Raw genomic sequence first — 25,671 nt, 5'->3', positions numbered from 1 at the left:
GAACACGCACGCGTGAGGTTGGAGACTACCAAGCACCTCGTGCTTGCTGCTTACACCGCACGCTGGGCCAGCACGTAAGCGTTTTGTCCAGAGTTGTCCTGGATGAGTGGTCCTGGCTGGATCTGTAAGAGAGGAATCTGCCGTCAGGTGCCTTCATGCGCAAGTCCTAGTATTGCTGTGTTGTTTTACCCACAACCGAGGTAATATGGGGGAACTCTTGTTTTTTCATAGCAGTATAGCCTATAGTTGCTATATCACCATTACAGATTACCAAATTATGCTCTGTCGCCCCTAAAAGTGTAGAGTCCCTTACAGTTTCAACAAAAAGGCGTTGTTACGGGCTCCGAGCATCTGAAAAATTGGGCATTGTGTTCAATTGCTCCCATATGGACTTTTGGACCTTGGTCTGAGCTGGGGATATACATCATTCTGCAGACACTGTGAGAAAGGACCAGTGTCCGTCTTCCCCTGTCCTCCACAACCACAGAGGTTAACTACAGTGTGGGTTTGAAGGTCAGCAGCGTTTCAGGTCCCCCGGTTGGGGAGGTGCTGAGGATGACTCTGTCCTTAAAGTTGCATCGTTGCATTTACACGTAGAGATGTAATTCACAGAAGAGTCCCGAGTCTCTTCCTCTAATGTATAGCTCCACACCATGTAACAGTGGGTTGGAAAGTTAAGTTCAATTAAACTAAATTAGAAATAGATTAATGCTGCAACGGTCAGAGGTCTAGTCTGAGAGTTGTTACGCTCGGTTTTAGTGCTCTGCATTTGGCTTCCTGTGTGATCTTGGGCAAGTCACTTAGCTTATCTGTGAGAAGCCCACATGGTTGTTGTGAGGTTAAATGCCATAAAGATGCATGAAGTCCTCTTGTCTATATGTGACTGGGCTTATACAGAGATTGAAGATAAAGTTAAAAAAAAAGGACCCTCTTTGTCAGCCCTTTCTGCATCCCAAAACCCACACTTAAAAGTTCCCATATAACCAAATCTTACAAATATAATTGCATAGGCTGTACGTGAATAAATGATGTTGCACTTAAATGATTAGCTGCTCAATCTAATGTTTATGATTATATTGGCAGTGTGATCTGCTTCTGTAGTGAGCGTGGCTCGGAGCCATTCTGTTGTTAAAACAGGGACAGAAACAATCAGTAACCCCCGCTGCTGGGCGAAGGAAGGATGAGGGCTGGGGCGGACAAAAGCTTAATCTTTCTCTCTCTCTGTTTTTCTAAGAGTTTGAGCTAATCACTGATAGCCAACACTAAAACGTCTGAATCATAAATCTATTCAGCTACTGCGTGACTCCCCACAAACCGAGTACGAACTGTCTGTGCCTTAGCTATTCCCTTCCCTGCTGAGCCATGCCTCGCATTTATCTCACATGCAACCCCTTCTCGTAGCCTTTGCAGGTTTAAAACAAAATTCCCGTAACACTTCTTACATTTAAGTCATTGAGGCACCCTTTCTGTGCCAGCTCCCTTTTAAGGTAAGTTTAGGCAGAAGATGAAATCACGGCAAGGAAGTCCAAAGACCAGGGATGCAGCCTTTACACGCTCATCCTTCTCCCCCAGCTGGGACTCCTGCTTCCCGCTATTGTGAGAATTAATCCTTTAGTGTTCCTCACTGCTTTACCTTCCATATAGCCAATAAGCACAGAGTGAGAGAAAGATTGGATGTGTGTTTGAAGGAATGAATATCAATGGATCAAACTGCTCTAGCTCTTTTGCAAGTGCTGTTTAGGAAAATTGAATCATTTGCTTTTTATTTGAAAAATAATTATGACAACTCAGTTTTTAAGAAGGTGAGTCTGGGCATTTTTGGATTTTTTTTATCTTCCTTCTCAGATCAGTGGACAGATGAGGGGGGAAAAAAAGCAAATTCCTAACTTTACACCCCAGATAGAAACGAATACAGAGGTAGGCCTGAATGCTGTTCCTTGATGCTGGCTATGGATGTGCTCCCGTGCTGATTGAGGCTGCCCACAGTAAACGCAGAGGTGGAATTTTTTCAACACCAAAGTTTATTTCAGAGGAAAAGGAAGCGACGTTACGTTGTTGTGGTTGGTTAACTTTCTTCTGTGCGAGAAACCCTGGAATGACCAAAGTTTGTAGTCCAGAGTAGGATGTGGTATTTTTTTTTTGTTTGCTTTTTCTTCTTCTGTTTTGACTCGGTGGAAGTAGCATGGAGGTTATTGAGTTAAAATGACTTCTTGAGATTTCTGCATGGTAGAAGGGAATGACTTGGGAAACAGTCTTCGGAGCTCCTCTTGCTGAAGCTTTATTAGTGAGGCTGAGTCACAGGAAATGTAACCACCCGTCAATACAGTGGGACTGAGTCCTCTGGGAGTGACCCGATCAGAGTCACCTGCACCCATGGGCAAGTGGGTGTTTCGAACTGGAGCGGCACGTGAATGCATCGATCAAAATGTTGGGGTCTGCAGGAAACAGCTGTGCTCAGTCTTGAAAGACGCGAGTCGTTGAAATATTGTAGTGCATAGCACAAAAAAGGCTCTGCGTGCCCTCTTTTACGGAGGTTTAGAAGTCATGGGATTGTTTTATACTGAAATGTTTTATACTCCTTTTAAATAAAAAGTTTGAAGGAAACTAATATATGGAAACTGAAATATGAAAAGTATGTAACTATGACAGTTTAGGGGGAATAGCAGGCACCTTTTGAGAGGAGGCCCTAAGCCAGTATTGGTTGTCACAGTGGAGATGCCTAGAATGAATTTATTCTTGGAAGGAAAGTAGTGATCCTTGTTCCCAGTGCTGAACATTCTGTGTCATGAAAGTATAGAATCGTTTTGATTGGAATGGACCTTTAAGATCATCAAGTCCAATCGCTAACCCAGCACTGCCAAGTTACCACTAAACCATGTCCCTCAGCACTACATCTACTGTGCTTTTAAATACCTCTGGGGATGGTGACTCAACCACTCCCCTGGGCAGCCTGTTCCAATGCTTGACAACCCTTTCAGTGAAGAAATTTTTCATAATAGCCAATCTAAACCTCCCCTGGCACAACTCGAGGACATTTCCTCTTGTCCTATCGCTTGTTACTTGGGAGAAGAGACTGACCCCCATCTGGCTACAGCCTCCTTTCAGGCAGTTGTAGAGAGCGATAAGGTCTCCCCTCAGCCTCCTTTTCTCCAGGCTAAACCATCCCAGCTCCCTCAGCTGCTCCTCATAAGACTTGCGCTCAAGACCCTTCTCACACTTCTGGTAGTTTTCTGTATTTTACCTTTGAAATGCTTGAATTATTTTTTTTTAATTGAATTTATTTTATTGTCTTTACGTTGTTTTTAACATTCTTGCAGTGAAATCGATCTGGTAGAGGAAGGCTGCTCTTTGGGAGTTGCCTAGCAAGTGCGGTTTTCCCTAAACTAGAATTTTTCTTAGTTCCTCAGTTTTGCTCCTTTTGAGCACCTCCTTAGGACAGAAATGCCGGTCAGGATGAGACGTTTCCTTCACTGATGAAAAAAAATGTAATTGGTAGTGTTGTAATTCAGGATTCTTGCCTTTACAAAGTGCCCGGTGCAGGTGTCCTTGCTGCTATCTGTTCTGTGGGACTTACTGTTTGGAGAGGTTTGAGCAAGCCTGCATGTAAAAGGGCCTGCCATCCTCTTCTGCTTCGAAGGAGCTGTGAATAGTTAAGCTGGTTCTCGTTGTCTTACAAATATTAAGCCTCATGGGAGGTTTAGGTATTTGTCTCTATTTTGTGTGTATTGAAAAAGAGCAGAGAATAGTCAAGTGGGTTGCCTGAAGTCACCCAGCCTGACAGAGCTGGGAATAGGTTTCCTGGCTCCCAGTACTGTACTTTAAACCACAAGATTAGTCTTTTTTGAAAAGGATAATCTGTATGTTCAAAGAAGGCTTTATAAAGCTCCCATTAACCCCGGTGCCGTACCTAGTGAGGAATCTAATTTATGTTCTGGCAAATGAAAGCCATTTCGAAGACCTTAGTGCTGCAGGTCACTGTCAGACCTTCAAGGTCCGTTGCCACCAGTTTAATTTTTCTCCTGCTTGGATTCGCCTCTGTCTTTCCTGAGAAAGGAGGAGCAAAACCATACTCCTGAGGAAAGATTTCCAGAGACATCCAGTTGTGGATAACTGAGAACAAAGTCCACGTGTGGTTTTTTGCTGTGCCTAGTTAATGTACAGAATGGCTAACGTTCCCGTTGCTTCCTTGAAAAAAAGAGATACTTTCTGGCAAAGAAGCTCTTTTTTATTGCATTTTATCACTTATTCTAGATCTGAATTCCAGTAGCCAATGGCTGGAAATGTCCTTTCAAACTAAAATGTTGAACTTTAGAGTTTACCCCTGAGTCTTCGAGCTACCTTATCTGAATGGCAGAGGAAATTTTTTTTTCCCGTTTTCTTCTGTTATCTTCAGACCCATCCAGCATCTGAATGTTAAAGAAGTAGCAGTACATTAACCTCAGCCTTGCTTTTGTTCAAAGACTGCAAGTGTTTTACAGGGTTGGCTAAAGATTATCTAACTTTTTGGTGGGGGAGGAGAGAGAGATGGACAGAGATTTAGCTCTCATCACTGAATGCATGAAGTGAGAATAAAAGCCAGGGCTTTCCTGATCCCATGCTCTACTAATAACACTTTTACAAGCTGGTTATGTAATTATCTGTTACCGTATTTCCCCCCCCACACTTCGGGCAGATCAGCTATTTCATCCAACCAAAGTGTTTTGTGCGGATCTTTGGATAATCCAGTGTCATCACTTCTGCATTGAATTGCAGAAACAAAGCTGGCTATTCCAATTCACAAGACGGGACAGACCTTTGTTTCATTTCTTAAAATGTAATGAAACAAGTGTGCTTTGTTTTGTTGTTTGGTTTTTTTTTTTTCCTTATTCTTGACGGGAGGAGGGAATTTAGGAGAAAAAGGTACTCCAAATGATGTCTGTAGAATAAGTGTTGCAGCAATAGACCTGGTTTCCTCTGCGTCTGGGCAACAGTTTACTGCCCTTCTCTCAAATTACGATGCTGTTTATAATATGTGTTTTAAGAGCGTAGTTAGCATTAATGTTTATGAACAGCATAATAATAATAATTAACAATAATAATTTGCCGTTTCTGGCAGATATAACCATTACTGCATAAATAGCCAAGTGTTTGTAGCAACCTGCAAATTTATTGGCTATAAAGCTAACATTAAATTAAGCTAGAGAAGAATTCCTGTATGGCATATGTGTTGAAGAAGATATTCATCCTGTGCTCTGGAAGGAGAGCTACAAGCACTCCATCACCTTTTTTATGGAGCAGCGTTGCCAGATGTGGAGTAAAACATGGAGCATCCGTCTCCTGAGCACGCGAAGGGCTCTGTATTGTTTCCCTTGGCAAACCCACATGTGAGCCGAGCTCCTTCCAGACACGGGCGGAGGTGGTGGTTCATGGCCACCTCTGGCCGAGGGGCCGTAGTCAGGGACAGTCACACTGGTGCCACTTGTGCAAAGGTTGAGTCACTCGCGATGTGTCATTAAGAAGCAGCTCCTGAGATTTTTACGCTTTACTCGACAGTCTGAAAACCCTGGGAACTGCCAGCTTTCTGCTTTGTTTTTCCGAGCAGACCCTTCTCCCCTCTGCTTTCCCCCAGCTGCAGGGAGGAGAACGGGAATTCCTGTGGGGCTCCTGGCTGCTCCCAGCCATGAGAGCAGCCACCTCGGTCACCAGGCAACCTTCTTGGGTTCTCTTTGGGTATTTACTAGCATCCTGTGGAAGATGATGGCTCAGCGGAGCGGGGCAGGTCTGCATGTTCAGCAGGGCAGCCGAGGAAGCGTGGGATTCCCATTGAAGCCAGGAGGCCAGCCAGGGAAGGTGTGCTAGATAGCCATCACTGGGGCAGAGGCTCTGAGCCCCAACCAGGCATTAAAAGCTCTGGGGGGCTTTTCCACATATCCGATGAATACAGATTTTTTTTTTGGACAGGGCTGAAGGTGGAGTGTGAGTACTGGAAGAGGTAACTTATATTTATTTTGACATCGGATCCTGTGGTGACGTGCATTATGAAGCCAGAGCTGTGTAAGGAACTGTGACTCACATTAGAACATTCGACAAGCTTGACACACCATTTCCTATGACAAGCCTATCCCCTAGTGCAGATATCTCTCATTAGAGTGGTAGCATCTGTGTTTCTTATAATAATAATAATTAAAAAAAAGTATAAAAGCCATTAATTTTTGTATTGAAGTATGTCTGGATTGTATAAGCTTGGAACAAGCTCAGAGTCTGACAGATAACCAAGGTGATGCTTTTGGCTACCCAGAGTTGTGCAGACGATTATCCAAGAATACGAAGGAGACCTCTTAGTTATGTTTCCACACACTGTTATGCAGTGGAATAGATGTGTGTTTTTAAAACTTATTCTTAGGCTTGAAACTAAGTTTGTTGCAAACAGGCAGTTCACGCATCTGAGTGGCTGGCTGCATCATCACGACAGATACCGGTAGCCAGCTCTTTCATACTCTTGCAAATTCTTCTTTGCTAAATTAATAGAAAAAATGCTGGAACTTGGTTTTCACCGTGGTGGAATTCATCTCTTGGCCATGCGCTGTGGCAGAAGCCCATGGGGTACCTGTGTGTGGCTGCAGGCTCTTGGCGGCTTTTCTTTTGTCTGACCCAGAGCGAGGAGGAAGAGTTTTTAGTGCCGACAGCACTTTAAGGCCGATCTCCCTGCTGAGTCGCCAGCCAGGGTTTGTTTGTGGTGGGTATGCTGTGGGCTGCGCTCGCCGCGGCATCCAAAGGGGAGGCAGAAGAATGGCTGGCTGGGGAGGTCAGATTAAAGGGGAAAAGCAAGATTTCACAGCCTTTTTTTAATCTTAATGCATTTTATCGTTTCATCCCACTTTTTCAGGCAAGGGTGAGAAGGGACCTTTTTTCCCCCCACTCAAAAGCCAGGCTGTTGTTTTCCTTAGAGGGGCAGCAGGGATGTAAAGCAATCACCTGAGCCCTTAAGGGTTGATCTGGGTTTTCTGTTTATTTCGATGCCCCCTGAAGATATCTTTTTCTTGACTTGCTCATCAACTGGCAGCTAATAACATCCTGGTGGGGCAAGTAGGGGGAGCGATGTAAATGCCGAAGCGCCACTGGTTACTGTTACAGGAGAAGTTCCGTGGCGCGAGTGCAAACCAGCTGCACAGCTTGCATGCCATGTTGCATCAGCAGTGCATGATGGCAGGGAGTAAACCCCCCAGGAGTTTTTGGCGGTGCACGAACTAGAAAAGTGGAGGTTGGCTTAGATGGGCCCATCTGGCTATATCGAGAGCGGCAAAAAATCCCCTTAAAAAATAATTTCCCCAATAAGTCTTGAAATCTTTGCAGAAACTTTAGCCAAGCAATCCATTCCAGATTTTGGCGCTCATCCTTTCCCTTCCCGGTGCTCATGCTGAGCAGATGAGCGCAATGGCCAGACCTAAAATGAAGAGCATCTACAGTCTGATCTCATCCTCCCTTGCTGCCTTTGGCTGGAGAGGAGGAGGAGCTTTGAAATCGGATTATTACTTCGAGCCTCTTGGCTTTGGAGCTACAGACTGTTCCCCACGTTGCCAATGGGCTTAAAAGCTTAGCAGAACTCCCACTAGGAACCCAGGAAGCCTCTTACCGCAGGAGATGGTGACATGGCAGGATCAGCTGTTCTTTATTTATCGCCCAGCCGAATCGTCTGGGGAGGGACCATAGCTAACCCGGTGATGTTGTTTCCAGAAACACTGTCAAGAACAGGTTAGAGCCGTGCTGATGCTCTTCCCCACCGACCTAACTGTGCTTACCTGAGGCGCTACGTAAAACTTGCTAAAATTTTCAGTGTTTAGCTGCTGGTAGTACTTAGCCCATAAATAGGAATGCTAAATCCAGCATTTGTGGAGAAAGGGAGCTTGGGGTGAGTTGGGTTTGGTTTTACCAGGAAGGTACTACTGGCATGCAACTGTGAGAACTTAACAATATATAATCTGTATGTTATTATGGGTTAGCTTCAGAATGGTCCCAGTCTCTAGCTGTCTGCTCACCACTTTCCTCAGCCTGTCTTCCCAGCAAAAAAACCCAAAAGCCTAAACCAGCACAATCTACAAGTAGTTTAACGATCTGAATACATCTGAAACTCCACACAAGCGCAGCTACTGGGAGAGATCCTTTCTAGGTGATAATAAATGATATCTTTCTGAGGGCGAGGCAAACAGGATGCAATTCAAGCAGACTGTGTTTCCTCTCGTACTGTTGTGTTTGGAGGTTATTTTCAGCTAGAGGAGTTGAACTTGTGGCTCGGGCAATAGTGGTCAGCCACTTCGTGGGGGTGTTTTGGTTTGGGATTTTTTTAAGGGTGCGGCCCCAGTACTTTTCCTGTAAAGGCACAGACCCCCGATTAGAAATTTAAGCAGACTGGTGTTAAGCTTGCTGTTCTTAATTGCCCTTCGCAGGCCTCTTGGAAGCCGTCCACGGGGTCTGCAAGAGGTCTGCAAACCACAGGCTGGAGAACATTGGTTCTGCTGAGCCTGAAATGTCTGTCTCTCCCCTGTGTAAAGCCAGCTCAGTGCCCAGTGCAGTGCTTGCCCCTCAGCCAGCATAACTGGCTTAGGGTAAATGGTGTAGATTATCTGCTCTGAAGGAAGAGGGGATTATTTTGAAAGGGAGAAATGATCCTTTGGAGGGAAATAGCACGATCTCCAAATGCTTTGGCTGCTAATAAAACTGCTGAAAAAGAAAGATGATGGCAGTGGCATCGAGTGTCAAGCCTTATGGCTTCTCTCTCAGCCGCGCCACTGAGCGAAGCACGCCCTGAGTGAAGTAAAGATGCTGGGACTTGTGTTAGTTTCTCCATCTGTAAAATTACTCTGCATGTGGGTGTGTGCCTCCCCTTCCTTCACAGGTGCTGCAAGGCTTTACTGAATGTTCTTTAAATGCTTTGATGCTCTAGGATGAAAGCTGCTCTAGAGGCATCAAGTACTAATGTCTAACTATTAAACAGAAACTAATCGCTTGTTACTTCGGAGCTTTAGATGTACCCTGTCCATCTGAAAAGGTACTTTGCAGGGGGAAGAAACGGAACGAACAGCAGTTTTACATCTTTTAAGTGCTGACAATGCATAAAATTCATAACGAATGTAGTTCTTGTCCCAAATCGCTTGCACTGCAGGCAAGATGAGCCAGGAGGAAAGCTTTATTAACACCGATACGCTGCTATGGGGCATGAGGGAGACGGGATTGATCAGTCTGAAATCTCTTTTTAGTACAGTTTAGCCGCCCAGCGTGAGCTGCTCGTATTTGTTTGTATTACACAGCAGTGAAAAATTCCAGTTGGAGAGCAAGCGGCGGCGTGCTGTGCAAACAGGGGAGGGGTCCCTGTCCCAAAGGAGGGATCAGGCAGCAGGTTAACGTGGATGGAGAACAAGAAGCCACAACCATTCTGGCCAGTGGGATAGAGGGTAGACAGCATGGTGGTCTCAGATCACCAGCAGCCTTGTGCCCATCCCAGATTTTTAAGCATCCTCATAGAGAGGCTAAAGGAGGACAAAACCGAGGCACCGGGGGGAGCATATGGGATTCGTTCTTTGCAAACAGCCGTAATGTGGAGGCAATATGACAAATTCTCCCTGGCTTTCTGTTTATAACCATCTCCCTCATACAAAGCTGTCATCTCACACCTCTGCTTAGCCCTGGAGTAACATTATGCCCCTATTTACGTGCTTGAAATAGCCTTCAAAGTCCGCTCACGGAAAGTGGAGGGAGGTAGAGTTCTCAGAAGGCACTGACAAATGTTAAGGGGGGACCTGAAGAAACAGGAAAAGGGAATACCTTTGCTGTTCTTGCTTTTTCCCCCTCCCCAAATGGTAGTCCCCTTCTGACAGGGTAGCTTTTCTCCTCCCTCAGATGGTAGCTCTTCATCCCCTGTCCTCGCACACACCGGTCTGACGGCTCAGAGAAGATACGGGACTTCTGCGGTGCCAAGTGTCACTAAATCTCTTCACCTTGTGTCCCTGAAGCTACTGTAGAAGGCCAGCTTGGCTCCGCCTGAGCTCCTGGTCCCCAGGGGTGAGATTGAAGATGATGATGTTTCCTTGAGGAGAGCTGCTGACTCGTTCCCTGCTGTCAGGAGCACAGGAAGAGCAGAGCCTTCAGCACCCACTCTCCCTGTGGTGGAAAGGTGGAGTGGAGAATTTGGGGGCCTTTTTGGCTCAGGAAGCCATAAAGCCCTGGAGCATCATATAGAGAGGGGGCATCGTGCAGGGTCCTGCAGGACTGTGGAGCAGTGCGAGAGGTGCATCCAGCTGCAGACTTGGAGAATGGGTGGTGTCTCCAACTAGATGCTTAAAAGTAAGGTAACATGGCTGGGAGATTCCATCATGAGCCCTAATTTCTTTCTGACTTTACGGCAGCCATCAGAACCCACTGCTGTTTGCGCTTCTAGGGTATCGTGGCCATAGGAATACCCCTAACTCCCCGCAAGGCCCTCCTGGCTTGTCATACAGAGCAGGGCACTCTCAGTAAGTTTCATATTTTGAAAACTCTTCCCATATGATGGCAGCAATCACAAGCAGGGAGAGCATGGCACTGGGCCGTGGAAACCACTCTGGCTGCTGGTAGGGGCGCTTGTTTTTTTCAGGCGTGCTGAGTACATCCTAGGGGCTAAGCGCACCGACAGACCAACAAGCTGAGTTGTGGGGGTTGGCAGAGCACAACTGGCTCATTGTGTAGCTGGATCCTGTCACCTCAGCTCTGGGACGGTGTCCGGCTATTCATTGCATTGGCCTTCTGCTGCTGCTTTGGGTCAATCGGCTGCCGAAAAGAGTGCGCCACGCTTTCCTCTCTGGGATGTGTTGGAGCAAGCAGTGATCCCTCCCCAGGTCCCTGTGTCCTCTTCACAGCTGGGGAATGTCTGGCACTTTGGTGGGGAGGGCAACTGGAGCTCCTTGCCGGAGATGTGAAGCACAGACACTGGCTTCAGGCAACATGGAGGTAAATGGCGCTCCCTTGGAAGCATTTCAGACCTGCAGTTGACTTCCCATCTTCCTGCCCAATCCCAGTACTCTTGCATGAATTCACCTGACTGTTGCCCAGGTACCTGTTGTCATTCATTATCTGTGAGGGGAAAAGAACGTCCTGACTCGATCTAGTGACGGCGTTGAAGTTTCAGCGCATGGGTTGGGGCTGGCTCAGCACAGCCAACTGGTAGCTTTCGGTGATCTCCTAAAGCCTCTGCAAAAGCCTGTTGAGTCACTTGAGAGTATCGCAATGGAAAGCTGATAACAGCAGTGGTATGGAAATAGAGCTGAAGGGATTGGAGTTTTTAAACTGATGGCTAACTTGGACAAGGCTTAGCTGTGCTTAAACTGGTTACGTTCATCAGATTCGGTTATGGATGATTCAGCTCCAGCACAGCAGAAGCCTTTAAACTGTAGTCCTGTACCTCAGCACCCAGCCCGCTCACGCAGGGCTCTTCCGTGTGCTGGGCTTGCCTGTGGTTTTGGAGGAACCCATCTTTGTGATGTCGCCCTCCGAGCAGACAGCTTGCGGGGAGCTGGAGTCTGACCGGCTGCTTTCTGTCATTCAGAAAGCCAGCCAGATGCCTCCATTACCTCTGCGCTGGTGTTGGCGAGAGTGGTGCCACTGCTGTCACCGTTGTGGACTCATTTGTTTACCTTTACCTGGGAAGGCAATCGTCTTTCCTCTCAAAAGTCTGGGCAGATACTGAAAAAGGAGTATGCATCGGGCAACGTGGGGCTTGGGTCACCACATGTGTGGAGGCCACAGCACTGAGGTGCTGCCAAGAGCAGACGGAAGCAGCCATTGCAGCAAAACGCAGGTGATATCAGGGTTTAATAGATGCTTACAGCGGCTCTGGGGGGAGCAGCATTCGCTTCAGACCCAAACTTTTCTCCCAGCCCATCCCTGCCAGCTATTTTCCCAGGGAGCGGGGAGGGAGGGGTTGGTGCCCTCTCGCCCACCCTGGCTAACCCTGCTTTGGGCCAGTGCTTCTCCCAGGCGAGGTGGTCACCCTTGCTCCGGCGGCCGCCTCTTCCCGACAGCCTTCGCCTGACTCAGGGGGGATTTAGTCCCGGGCTGGGGGGAGGGAAAGACGTTAAACAGGCTTTTCCCTAATGAGGTGTGACGCCAGCTGGAGAGGGGGAGAATCCTGCTTTTCTCCTGTCTGTTGCTCTCTCCAGCTAGAGGAGGAGGAGGAGGAGGAGGAGATGTATCTCCCCCCCCTCCTTCCTCTGCTGATTTGCTGCCTCTTCTGTTTCCTTTCTGTGCCGTCCCCAAAGCGTTTTGGCAAGGTTCAGATTTCTGTGCTCACAGCTCAGTGCTCAAAGAGAAAAGGGGAAAAACAAAAGGGTTGGAGGCGTGGGGGGGATGGTGGCTGGGAGGAAGCTCAGCCGCTCGCCCTGGCCAGGCCCAGGCCCGAGGAGCCCAGGGACCGGTGGCCACGGGCAGGGTTTGCCCTCAGGACCAGGGTGGGGTTTGGTGGCCTCTCTCTCCTGGGAGTCCCTGGCGTCACCTCTGCTCAGATGCACCGCTTGAGCCCCCTGCTGCTTTGCCGGCCCTCGCTTGTTGGAGGGGAGGGCTGGAAAAATAAGGTTTATTCCTCCTCCTGCAAAATGCGGGATGAAGCATTAAGTGAAAACCCGAGGGGATCCTAACTCTTTGTTCACGGTCCTGAGATGTTAAGATTTGCATCGCATCCTCCTGGTCCCTCGTGCTCCCATAGTACTCTGGACACATGTGAAACATCCAGGATTTAGGTGGTTTGGGGTAGAAAGCTGGAAAATCCAGCAGGATAGAAAATTGTGACATTCAGTTAAAAAGGGCTAGTGGACCCAGCCCTGGGTCCTCTTGCCCTATAGCAAGCAGCGACAGAAAAAAAGTAGACAAAAACTTTACAGGACAACACTAGGATGTTTTTTTCCAAGGTAGACAATCACTGTAATACTTGGACTGTGCCATTACTGTAACCCACTGGCACCGGATGTGACTGTCGGTAGGGACCAGAGGACTGGGGTGGGCTACAGGCAGCACCCATGGCACTGGGGAGTGCGGTGCAAGCGCCTGTCTATAGAGGTGCCGACAGCATCACGCCTGTTAATGACAGACCTTCGTTAGCCCGTTGCTATGTGTTGCTGCTATGTGTATCTGATCCTGACTCGTGCCAGAGCCCCTTAACCCAGGGTGGCGCTGGGACTCCGTGTCGATCTGTGTGCCCAGTGGCACAAAACCATCAGTGGCCAGGTTGGGTCCCCAGATCGGTGCTGCAGCTGCCATGGTGGCGGGGAAGGGGAGGACCCATCTGGGAGAGAGGAGGCAGCAAGAGAGGGGGGAAAATCACGCACCAGGTGTTTTGGGGGAGACTTGTGGGTCCCCTGCCCGGGAGACAGCACCTTGCCCAGTGCCCGAGGAATGTCCCCCAGCTCCCAGGGTGACCGGCCGGCTCCAAAAATGTAAAGGTCATTCCCGGGCCTGGAAAACAATGGATGCAGATAGGAGCTATCTGAGCCATTGCTTAAGGAGTGTTAGTCAAACAGCAGGCTGAAAAGGCTCACGGGAAGCAATTTAAATATTCCTTCATACAAAAGGCTGTCGCATCCTAGCAGAGGCAGGCTGCTGACTGACAGCTCTAGTGCTCAAGTGTATGTGGATGATGGAGAGGCTGAATGCGGGCGGGGGGACATCCTGGAGACTTTCTTCCCCCCCTGCCCTTTATTCTGAGTCCTAACATCAGGCTTCACAAGCTGCAAGTTTACTGTGATAACACACCTGGGATGTTTTAGCACATCGCTTACTTTGTTGTGGTTTTTTTTCCACCCCTCTCAGGTATATTTTGTTAGAAGGCAGATGTCCGCTAAAGTAATTTACAAATAAAATAAGCCAACGCTTCCAAAATACTAACTGCTTACCAAGTGAATTCACTCGGTAATTGCTATTTATATAGCGTGATTATTATTTATACAACAATAAAATGACTCTCTCCAAGGGATGAGAAGCAACTGCAGTTTTTGTAATAACTTGTCATTAGGCAGGGTAGTCATCTAGAAGCCAGAACAGAGATTCTTTGGACTTTTCCTAGCTCAGTGGCAGGGACGATGTCAGGCTTTGGCTGCCCACCGCCCTTTCCTTGCCTTGAGTTTCCACATATAATAGATGCATTTAATACATTCACAGGGTGGGTGTCAGGCTTCCACTCGTGAAGCACTTTGGATGTTGCACAAGAGGTAAATAAGAGTGGTGTTGATAATGAAAATATGCCATTAATACATTTCCAATAAAAAACTACAAGCGGCATTTAATCTGCAATCTGTTATCAATAATTTTATTACCGCAGTTACTGCGGTCTAATAAAAAAGCACTTTCTCTTCTTTATTGGGTAAGTGCCAAAACGTTTATCCTTTATTCTCTGGCCATTAACCTTTATTCTGTAGCCATTAGCTTAGCCATTTGTGTAACAGTCTGCTGAGTAACATTCAAGTAGGAGTTTGTATTCAATCCATTATTTACTCTGAAACCCAAAAAGAATAGCTTCTTATGCCTGTGTTGCTTATCCATATTAAATCTTGTTAAGTGCTGTATACTACTGATGATAAGTCTTGCAGGAAGTGGGTTTTTCTTACTGTGAATTATTTTCTGGCATATAAATGAAACTGTAGTTAACCTAGTAATATTTTGAAAACGAAGATTGAAATTGCTAGCTGAAAAGTAGATATTTCTCACGATATGTGCGAAATTCATAATAACTACATTTCAGAGATTTATCCTTTTTATGGATCAGTTCCTACATCAGACCTTTATGTGAACTCCGTCGTGCTGAAATAAGCCATGATCCTCTCCAAAAAGGGTTGAGATTTTGGGTCATGAGGTTTGACTTCCCTCCATCCTTTCTTTCTTTCTTACTGAAGGGGGAAAAGAACAAAACGAACAAGAAATAAGTTAAATAATCCAAATGCTTGCTTTTCGTTGAGGCATTTGCTTGCTAGCTTTCAGCCATTTCTGGCTATCCATCTGAAACTGCTACTTCTCTCTGTAAGTGGCTTTTAGGGCCACGCTTTCTGAGCACATCCTTTAAATGAACTCACCAGCCTTAGTGAGTGGAAAGCAAAGCAGGAGAATGAAACTGTTGATTCCTGCCCATCAGCTGAACACGGGAGAAATCATGGGTTTCTTATTAGGTTGTAGTATCTCAACCTCACTGAACCCTATTTTTCTGTTTCCAGACAAAAGCGTTAGTCTTCTGGCTGGAGAGTGACATTCAGTGAAAGCCTTTCAAGGTCTTCCCATAAACTCTTGCAACAAAGAGGTAGTAGTAGCAGTGTTTTTAATGAAGGGGAAGGTCGGCTTACCCGGTGTATGCTTTGCTGCTGTACACATACTTGAGGCTGCTTGGGTCTTTTTGGTCCTGATCAGCCAGCAGTAAATTTTAAGGAATTAGTTTGATGGTTGGAATTTTTTTATTATTTTTTTTTCTCCCTGCTCATTAGGAACTGGAAGCTGCTCTTCACAGGGATGATGTGGAGTTTATCAGTGACCTGATTGCCTGCCTTCTTCAAGGTTGCTATCAGCGCAGAGACATCACGTGAGTAACCTCGCTCTATGGCTTAAGCGCTTTGCAAGGGGAGCTAATTAACACGGTCGCGGGGATGTTTCACGGCTTTAGAGTGATGACGTGGCAGTGATCGGCAGCCACCAGCAATCAGGCCAGATGCTTCACCGAGTGGAAGGGAATTCCATCTCTTCTTGGGTTGAGTTGCAGGTTTTTAATTTTACAGACCCATTGTTAAGCCAACTTGTTTGTTCATGTCCTGTGCAAATCTGTTTGATGCTCTGCTGTAGAACTAGAGCATACAGTGAACGTTCACATCTGCTGTTGTGCTCTGCACTCTATTTGGTCAAATTAGTGATATCACAGTAAGTCTTTAAACGATCACATATGTTTTTAACATTTTATATGTGTTGTACGGAATAAAACGTGCTGCTCTGCAGCCACCTCACTTACATGGCAGATCCCATTGCTTTGCAGAGGGACAATTGTAATTATGTTCTTGGAAATAAGAGGAGCATTGGAATTGGTTCAGTTGCAGGATGTTGGAAAGTGATTTGACATGTTCTCCTGATGTTTCAACATCCAGAGACACTTTGTTAGTGTCCACCAAAGTAGCCTCCCAAACTGAGACAAGTGTAGAACACCACTCTTTGGAGGATCACCACTCACGCAGTGAAATGTGCTCCCAGTGATAACGAAGGCTTGTTGCGGTGTGTTTTGTTTGTTCTTCTGTGAATCGTGTTAATGGCAAAGCATAACTGTGGAGACGAAGACAGCTTGGCAACATTTGCAGTTGCTTAGAAAGAGGAGTTAAGCAATCCTGCTCCCTAAGATTCCCCTCTTGTGCCCAGCTTAGGCTGGTGCATTGGCATAACCATAGGTATTTGCATTGAAAGCTCTATTTCTAATTAACTGCTTATGTTCAACAAAATTTACATAGTTTATTTTTATATCTATATCTGCCACTAAAGGAGGTTCTCTTGCACTGCTGGGTTGATGTTCAGCATAAGTGGGTATCGGGACCTGAACCAGGCAACTGCACTGTATTTACTGTCTCTGAATGAAACTGATGTGATGAGAAGCTTGATTGTAAAGGGACTGCAATTGTGTGTACCTCCTTCATTGCCACAGAGCAATATCATCTTGCTTATAAACATGAGGCAAGTTTATTTCTTCATTCCAGAAACACCAGAAGGTAGTGGCTTAAGTGTTTTGCCCACCTTAACCAGCTTACCCTTGTAGGAGCAGTGAGAGATTTGTCTTTGATAAATTTCATAAATTCCAGATTGTGAGGCTCTCCTTAACTCTCCAGATCTAAGAGTTCACTTAGCAATTGCATGGTTTAATTGCCTCCCCTTTCTCAGCTGTTTTAACTAACAAAATTCAGGGATGAATCATGGGTGAGTCGTTGGGCATTGGCAAGTTGTCTGTAATGTCATCGCAGAAGGAAGAGCGGGTAGCCCAGTCGTGGCTTTGTGCAGCCTAGTCAGTGTGCGGATGCAGCGTAGGTAGGTGCCTACGTAGCTGTTGCTGCGTGTCTCTCCACGTACGAGAGGTGCCGTAGGAAACGGAGGAGCGCGCAGTCACGTAGTGAAGTCGTGAGAACGACCTTACACATCGCCCGAACGGTTGCGCTGGGGAAATCACGAGGTGGCTGAAGGAGAAACCAGCTGCAGCCTTTCTGCAGCACCTCCTGTAGCAGGGGGCGACCTCATGGGCAGGGGAGTAACGAGGAAAGTCATTTCTGCAGAGGAGATGGGGAAAAGAGCATAACAGGAGCAGCGCGGTGGAAATGGCCGAAGAAATGTATCGGGAAAACTGCCTGGAGCCACTGGGACGTTAGGGAGCTGGGCTCTGAAGCGCTGCAGGGGAAGCCATGAGGGAGGCTATCTGGAAACAGAAGGAAAGGTGCTGTATGCAGAGGGATGTCGCGAAGGAAGAAGCACTAAGACATAGTCTAAACACAGAAATCTATAGATAAATGAGAATAAAAATGATGGCTTGGATACACCTCTGAGAAACAAACTTGCCCCACTGTTTTTTTCACACTTACAAACCAGCCGTGAAATTTTTACCCAAGATGAATGTGTGTTTTTTAAAGCATAAAATGCTCCTTGTTCCTTACACATTTATTTCCAACACCTTTGTTCCCTCTAACCCGAGTTTAAGAGATGCACAACTTCCCTACCGTACCTAGTTTGTCCCCAGTTAATGGTAAGGAGTTGAGCAGCTAATCGATTTTTAAGAGTGTTCAGCAGAGACGCGCAAATGTAAGAGGCAGAATTTGTGTGGAGTTTAGATTTGGCTTTTCACAATGGGCCAGGACTCTGTATTTTTTCTTTTGCAGACAGATCGTAGGTATCTGTCTCGCGTGGGAAAAATTAGGAGTTTCACAGACCATCACAGTGGCATCACAGCAGCGATTTCTCCAGTCATTTCTGCTCCGCATCCTCCTGCCGAGGCTGTGAGCTGTTAATCTTTAGGCTGTAAACTTTACTCCCTGTTGCACCTCAGAGGGGAAGGTAGGAGCTTGTTCTCATCCTTGTTCTTGGGCTGGAGCACTGCAGCTCAAGCACAAGATGCTTCCTATAACCTCCTATAGAACATAGTTTACCTACCTCTCCAAGACGTTTTGAGGTTTAATTAGTTTTGTATCGTGTCTTACCTCTTTGATGGCCAAAATGTCATCTGTCTATGCTTTCTCACAGTCCGTCTGGAAGCAGCTTGTTGTTCTCGTCACATCTGTTTTGACGGCGTGCAGAACTTGCGGCTGACGTGGGCTGCCTGGCTTTAATCATGCATCATAGAGGGGTATAAAACTGTCACATACCTTTGCTAATTATAATGTGCTCTCAAGTAATTTTGGAAGTGGAACCTAGCTGAGAGCCCTTCTAATGCACAATTTAACGTACTCTAGTTTGATTTCCTTATTATTCTTTTTTTTTTTTTTTTTTAAATGAGATTAGTACCTTTCTAGGGTTCTGTGGTTCTTGGTTTTGAAGTAGAGAAACTTTGCCTTGGTTTTGATATTCTTTATGGCAGACTTTTTTTAAAAGAAAAGAATTACGTATGGGAGAGATTAGTTTTCCCCTGCTTGATGGCTAAGGAGTGTTGAATGTCTGGCAACTTAAGGTTTTCTTTGAGTTATGAATATCTGTGTTTAACTACAGAGACTACTTAATGGGATGCCACATGATCTTCTCCAAATTCTTATTTTTCGTAACCTATCATAGCTGTTAGGAGCGCTCTTCGTTGACCTGGTTCTTGTTGTGTTAAGCACTGTAGAAGAACAGAACAAAAAAGAGATGGGAGGCTGCATTTCTGGCTTTGAGCATCTTCAGCGATGACCCCGTAGCCGTCCTTGCCTGTCACCGGGTGGTTTGAGCACTTGGCCAGGACGGTTTCCCTGTTGCTCTCCTCTTTTTGCTCTGACCCAAAATACTTTTGTGCCATGATCTGCAGCTTTTGTTGTTCTATGAGTAGCCTTCATAGTATTCGTATGCCATCCATACCATCTAGCTACTAACCACGTAATAACTAATATCCTTGAAGGTTTTTCTATGATCTCTCTGCTTGATTTTACGCTATAGGCACCATTTGGTTTGATGCCGGTGGGTTTACTCATACATTTTTTCCTGCCTCTAACTTTTGTGCACAGGCATTGAAACATCTATGTTTTCTTTTAATTGTTTCAAAATGCAACTGCCTGGACAGCAGGGAGTGAGGAGGGAGAAAACTATTAGTAGAATTTGGGGTTTATAAGAAATAAATAAAAATTAAGCGGTTCGAAAAAATACTGGTGCTTGCTTCAGATACTCTCTGATATAAATTGGGCAGCTGCATAGTCCCTAGGGGCTGCCACTTTAATTCCAGCAGGAAATGCGACTTGATGACTTGTATCAAGACAGGAAGATCAGAGCTTCAGCTAACGGCAACAGCCACAGCAGGAGCCTTCTGCAGCTGTTTTTAAGTAAGAAGTGATGGTGTGACATGGATGTGTACACTCAACTAAAATAATCCAGAAAAGCTCCCGCTGTTCAGCATTTCTTTGGGTGAAACTCATTCTTCACTGCTCTGTTATTGCATTTTTGCTATTTTTCTAATGTGATGGCATAAAAAGTTTCAATGACTTTATCACATTTCTCATTGGGAGACGTGTTTTGTGTGCTGCTATTGTCTCCTGAAAAACATTTTAATTGCTTTTTCTTATAACATATTTTATTTTTTGTTTTTTCAACATGGATGAAGGTGCCAGAAAGTGAGGAGGAGGGGAAACAATACCTCTGCTCTTGCCTATGCCCCATGAGATTGTTTTTTTTATTATACCCCAGGAAATTGGTCCATCACTGTAGCTGAAAACTATCTAATTGACTTCTGTGGCACCACACACAGCATTTGCTTCCTTAGGAACCTCAATTATTTTTTCTCTTGTTATTTCTTCCCTTAATGCATTGGAATTTTTTTTCCCAAGTGGATCATGTTTTGCTCCCATCTTAAGTTCTTTCTGGTTCTGTAAACTAACCTTGGACTCTTTGGCCTGTAGTTTGCACCTGGTTTGTTCTGATGTGGATAATAAGAGGATATTCCTTAACTCCTCTTCCCTCCCCTGCAATTGACTTAATTATTTTTTTCATATCTTTAGTGGTGGCATTGAGAAATACTCCCAGTATGGTATCTAAAGAGCTATATTCCCTACTTGTTGAATTGCCAGTCAAGAATACCGCCTCTGTTCTGCTTATTTTCTAATGCTTGTTCTGTAACCATTTATTTGAGCTTTAATCAGAAAGAGAGGAGGGGTAATCTGAAATCTTCTAACCCACTAGGGAAGAATGCCCATTTCTGAGGACTGTGTTTGATAGCTCTGAGTATTTCACTTCTTCCTTCTGCTTTTTCGCTTTTGTCCGTCCTTGTCCTTTATTCTGTGTGGACTACGTCTTTACAGGCTACTTCAGGGGTACCCCAGGTCTCATGTTTTGGTAGAAGTGCCCTCAATAAAACACTTAACATCTGGAAACTGCCCTTCTGCATGTGACTAAGGGAGCTGTGCCCTTTAAGAACCGCTGTACATCGGTCTGGTCTGGGGGATAAAGTGGCGGGTCAACAGGGATAACTGACAAACCAATGCCAAGTTTTCAGTCTCATGGATACTGCAGTGAACCGGGTTTCAGGAATAGCTAGGCCAAGGTACTAAGATAATCTGAAGGAATTCAACACTTCAGTCCACGCCATGACATCTGGGGCAGCCAGCCTAAACTCAGTCGCAGCAGACCTGGGGACCAACACCTTTCGGAAAGAGTTTTAATAGATGGCTCTTGCAGTTGTGCCAGTGACCTTGATTATAACAACTGTTTCAATGGCCCAGTCACAAAGCACCTCACTAACTCAGAGTCATATTCATGAATGCCAAGTGAATATCAACAAGATCAGCATTATTTACAGTCTGACTTTTAAAAAGTGCTGCCTTGCATCCATCATGGAGATTGGTGGATGGCCTCTGGAATTGACGCAGTATCATCAGCGCAGGAGATACCATGAGGGGGCAAGGGAGATGAAGTGGCTACATTGCTCATCTTGAATCTAATATTAATATTTATTATAATAACAGCCAAGCCACGCAAGGTGAGCCTTTTAAAGGGTAAAAAGTGAAAATGAGGCAGCTGGCAGATGTTGGGAAAGGAAGGATGAGATTACAGCAGTAAAATAACACGGTCATTCAGAGATTAATGAGAAGCACAGTGGAATAAAATTATAGAGTTCAAGTATAAATAAAGCTAAGTAAATGTCTTTGATTCTCAGATGGATAAAATGAATCTTTAAAGAAGAATTTGAAGAAAAGTTGGTAGCATGTTCTGGAAGTACTATTCCATAGACGTGGTGGAGAATAAGGAATGAAAATGGAGGAGGAAAGAGAGAGCGTGAAAGCTGTGCTATTACTGTCAGGGCAGATGGATGAGAGACAAATAGATTGGATAGCTGGGGAGAGGGAGTTATGCGGAACATTGACAGGGAGGAATAGGTGGCTAAACTTAAAAGGATGAATAGAGAACAGTCAGTGAAAGGTCTTGGAGACTGCAATGATGTCATCATGCCGATGTCAGAGCTTGAAATATGAAATGGACGGCTGTATTTTTAAGTTATTGATGTTGCAAACCAAGTACTCAAGAGAGGAGGAAGAAAGCAACGACGAAGAAAGAAATTGAGAAGGCAAGTGAAAACATCTTCTCCGTTGAAGGAAGAAGACAAAGAGGGATGGAGAAAGAGGGAGAGGATGTGGAAGTTTTCTCTGCATGGAACCTTTGCCCTCACTTTTGAGACTTGTATTTCAAGGTAGTGACGCTCCAACCTACCTGTGTAGGATTTTTGCTCCAGCATGGTTGCAGGCCACCTCCCAGCACTCAGCCAGGTTTAGAAACCAATTTTTAGCCCAAAGGTGAATACTACAGAAGTTCTGAAATTATTTTGTTGGAGCCTTTTAAGCCCCACTGAGTTTGATGAACAGTCGGAGTGGCTGCTGGCCAGCTGCTAAGCCACTACGATGATTTGGTGGTGTCACATCAGTCTTTGTTCTAAGTCACCTATACTTTTAGGTTTTATCTCATCTTACCTTCCGTCCTTCCTCAGTTCCCATCTGGTTCAACCAGTGCAGTAGTTTAAACTTGGAGAAAAGAAGAGGAAAAGCCTGTTCTGAAATTAATCCCGAAAGGAACTTCTTTAGGACCGATTTATTTATCTGTAAAAACTTGGGTTTATCCATTTTCCCAAAAAACTTGTAATCTGTGGGGCTGGTAATGAATTTGACAAGCTTGTTTTCTTCAAGGCAACCCCATGCTAGGTGTTTTTTTCCTTAGAAGAGACTCTCTTCTCCCACACTAAGCATATTTTCTATGAGCAGCAAGGCACATAACGGCTTGTTTCATATGGATTTGTGCCATAATACACGCATGTGTCCTGTTTCCCCATCATCATCAAGACAATAACTCTAGCTTCTTCCCCACAGTGCTCATCATCACTATAAAACCCTAAGGTCCTCTCTACAGCCCCTAAACAATTGGAAGAGCTTACGGCGCAGCAATACTGTTGTGTTTCCTTATGGCTATGAATTGGGAGCATGCTTTCCGTTGATGGGTACTAGGAATGAACAATGCAGCATTAAGCTGGCTTCACTTGTTCTTCAAGGATCCAGGAATGAATAGTAAGTAATGATCCTCTTCCAGTCTGAATGTGGGGCACAGTGAGCCTCATTCCTATTTGCTCTTTCAGAATATAGGAGACGTATTTTGGTTTTTCATAAGTTAATTGGCTCCAACTCCCAAGGGTTGATCTGCTTCTCTTCAGAGAGAGCGTCACCATCAAACAATGGTAGTAGAAAGAAAGAAGCATGTGGGTGAAACTTGTCAAGCACAGATTGAAGCCTTGGTTAAATGCAGGTGAAAGTAATTGATGGGAGAAGCAAAATGCCATCCCAGAACAACCAAAGCTCTTGCTGTCTTACCAGCTCTGTTCACAAGGTGAAAGTTGGCCTCTAGGTATGTTCCCTTATTCTGGACCATCCAGAAAGCTGTGTTCATCCCTCCAGAGACACAGATTACTATGGCTTGATCTCCGTTTCATCACATCCGGAGTAACTTGTTGGGCATATGCTGTGTGCTTGGTTGTCAAGGTCACAGAGAATAAGACGAAAAAAGGGGGGAAAAACTCCATTCCTTAAGAGTCAAAGCGTGCACATGGAGGCAGCGTGTGGCAAGCGCAGAGTGCGCAGCAGCGATTCTCACACTTCATTGTGTCTGTGTGGCAGTCAAGATACTTCCCTCAAGGACTGCACGTCTTTTCCAGGTCAGATCAGTATGTGCTGGCTATACGTCCGGCATGCATGAACCAAAGTCTCCCTTAGCAGAACCTTTCAAAGCAGTAGCTGGAAGCCTGCATCTTAACCAGGCCTCTCATCCCACACCAGCATTACCCAAATGCCCCTTGCACTGATTGACAGAGTTGGCTTCTCCCAAGGTACTTGTTTCCTTCTTGAGCACTCAGATCCTTCTCTCTCCCTTTTTATTGTATCTAACAACCTGTAACTAGTTCTTGGGTTAGTTAATAAATAGTTTAACACTGGTTCTTTTTGTTTTCCTTTTGATCCTTCAAGAGATTGCCTTTTGTTATTCAAAGCCAAAGGTGCTTGACACAGAAGCAATGCAGAAGCCCCCAGGCTTCAGACACAGTCTCTGCTGTGGGATCGTTATGCCTATAAGTGATTCCCATCGTCCGTGTCTGATAAGCCTTGGGGAAGAACTGGGCAGAGAAGAATGCAGCACTCTGAATTCCTGAGGGGTGCTGGGAGGCATCCATCCATGCGAAGACTGGAGGAGTTTCACCTGCTGATCAGGGCCTTTCACGATCAGCATTTCGCCCCGCCTAGGGACTCTCCTGCCTTTGTCTGACTTCCTTTGCAAGGCTGACAAAAAAATCTGGCCTCCTGTTTGGGGAAAGAAGGTACCTGCCTTTGTTAAATTGAGCTTAGAAATGTCCAGGTCAGACGGTTTTGCTTTTGAGGCCCAGGAATTGTTCCTTGAGTCCAAAAACTGACCTTGGGAACTGCTGTGCCTCAGACTCTGTGCTCTGAGGAGAACCTAGGTCCTTTGCTTTTCCATTGCATGCAAAAAATTACATAATTTACTGATACCATGAGGTCTGTCAGTGTCATCAAGCCTGCTGATGTGCCTGTAAAGTCTCCAGTTTGGCATCAGTATTGCTTAATCTTCTCCTGGTGATCTTACGCTTCACCAGGAGACCAGCTGCGCCTTGTGGATCAGTGCATTCTTCCTTCAGCTGGCTCTCCTACTCTGCAACTCTGTCTCGTGCACTGGTACCACCAACTTCAGTGCTGATTGTCATGACATCTCATCACTGTTATCTTCCTGTCCTTTGGTACCAGCGTACACTCCAGTGCCTTCAGTGCACACCCCGCTGTTGGCTCTGAGACTCAGGACCTCTCTTCTGCCTCCTGCCATTCTGCCTTTGCCGGTGGCATCTGTTACTCATTTTCTGATTTTGAGCCTGTCAGAAAACTCTACACTTCAAGATCTCAGGAGATTCTTGCCACTTTGTCTGAACATACTGTCAGGGAGAAATTCCCAGCCTAGCTGCTGTGATGGATCTCGTTGGATAGGGAAGCGTTGGGCTCCAGCTCTCCTCATCTCTCTGACCCTTAATGAAAGCCATTTTCCCTGGCCCCTCCCCAGCCAAGATCAGTGTCATCACATGGTAAAAGGTGACATACTCTTAAACATCTCCCTTGTATCCTCCGGCAGTATCACATGCCAGCTCGACACCAAACTTTCTCCAGGCATGATACAGAGATGTTTTCAGTGCTGTGATTAATTTATCTTAGGTGCTTGGGGTGACATCACTTCTTTCCTTGGTCCTTTCCACCACAGACATAACGTGTGATGGCATCAGCACTGGTACCACCATGTTCTCCCTTTCTGAATAAGCTTCGGTGACTGATATTGCCTCCTTCTTGGGCTCCCTCAGCTCAACAGATTGATTCCTCAAGGCAGGAAAAGAGCAGCTGACACTGCTGGGGACATGCATCTTGTCTCGTCTATGATTGATGGACTGTCCAGTGCAATTCCTGATAAAGAAACAGAAGCCAATTATTGCTTTACAGACACTCAAGTTGTCTTCCCATTCAGAGAGGCAGGATATCTGACAGACTGTCTTACCAGGAGTTTTCCGGAGATTTCTATATATTTCCAGATGCACAGTATTTTACAATTTCAGCCATATCTCAAGGAATTGAGGTCTCTATTTTTAGGCAAGAAGAGAAAAAGTAGCTGCAAGTATCATCTGCTTTCCTCCATTCTGGAGCTGTGGTGCATGTTTCAATACAACGGTAGGTAGGAAAATGCATGTTAGTGGATGATTACAGAGCTGGTTTCCTCTTGGAGTTTAAACCTCCCCTTGCTGCTCTCATCTGTACATCACACCAAAGGCAACTGATTTGTTATTGTACCCTTTAATGGTTTCAGGGTAGCATCTTAAAGGTAAAATTGAAGAAATGATGAAGTACAGAGTATCTGTGGGGTTAGTATTTTGGCAAAGCTGGGCAGCTTTGGTGTGAACATGGTCATCCTGAGTCAAACCCA

At 45.6% G+C, this 25,671-nt stretch overlaps 1 protein-coding gene across 3 annotated transcripts in view; it reads left to right on the top strand.

The window, feature by feature from the left end:
• LOC134526965 (chromatin remodeling regulator CECR2) overlaps positions 1-25,671 on the top strand; it is a 105,052-nt gene that overhangs the window by 35,793 nt on the left and 43,588 nt on the right. For all 3 annotated transcript variants that reach the window (XM_063359337.1, XM_063359328.1, XM_063359345.1), the window contains exon 2: positions 15,468-15,562. In XM_063359337.1, coding sequence (XP_063215407.1) covers positions 15,468-15,562 — 95 coding nt within the window. The remainder of the gene's footprint in view (positions 1-15,467; positions 15,563-25,671) is intronic.

This window comes from Chroicocephalus ridibundus, chromosome 1 (genome assembly GCF_963924245.1).
Source record: "Chroicocephalus ridibundus chromosome 1, bChrRid1.1, whole genome shotgun sequence".
NCBI classification, from domain to species: Eukaryota; Metazoa; Chordata; class Aves; order Charadriiformes; family Laridae; genus Chroicocephalus; species Chroicocephalus ridibundus.
The sequence above is the reverse complement of the archived record's forward strand: the minus strand, read 5'-3'. Positions and strand labels throughout refer to the sequence as shown.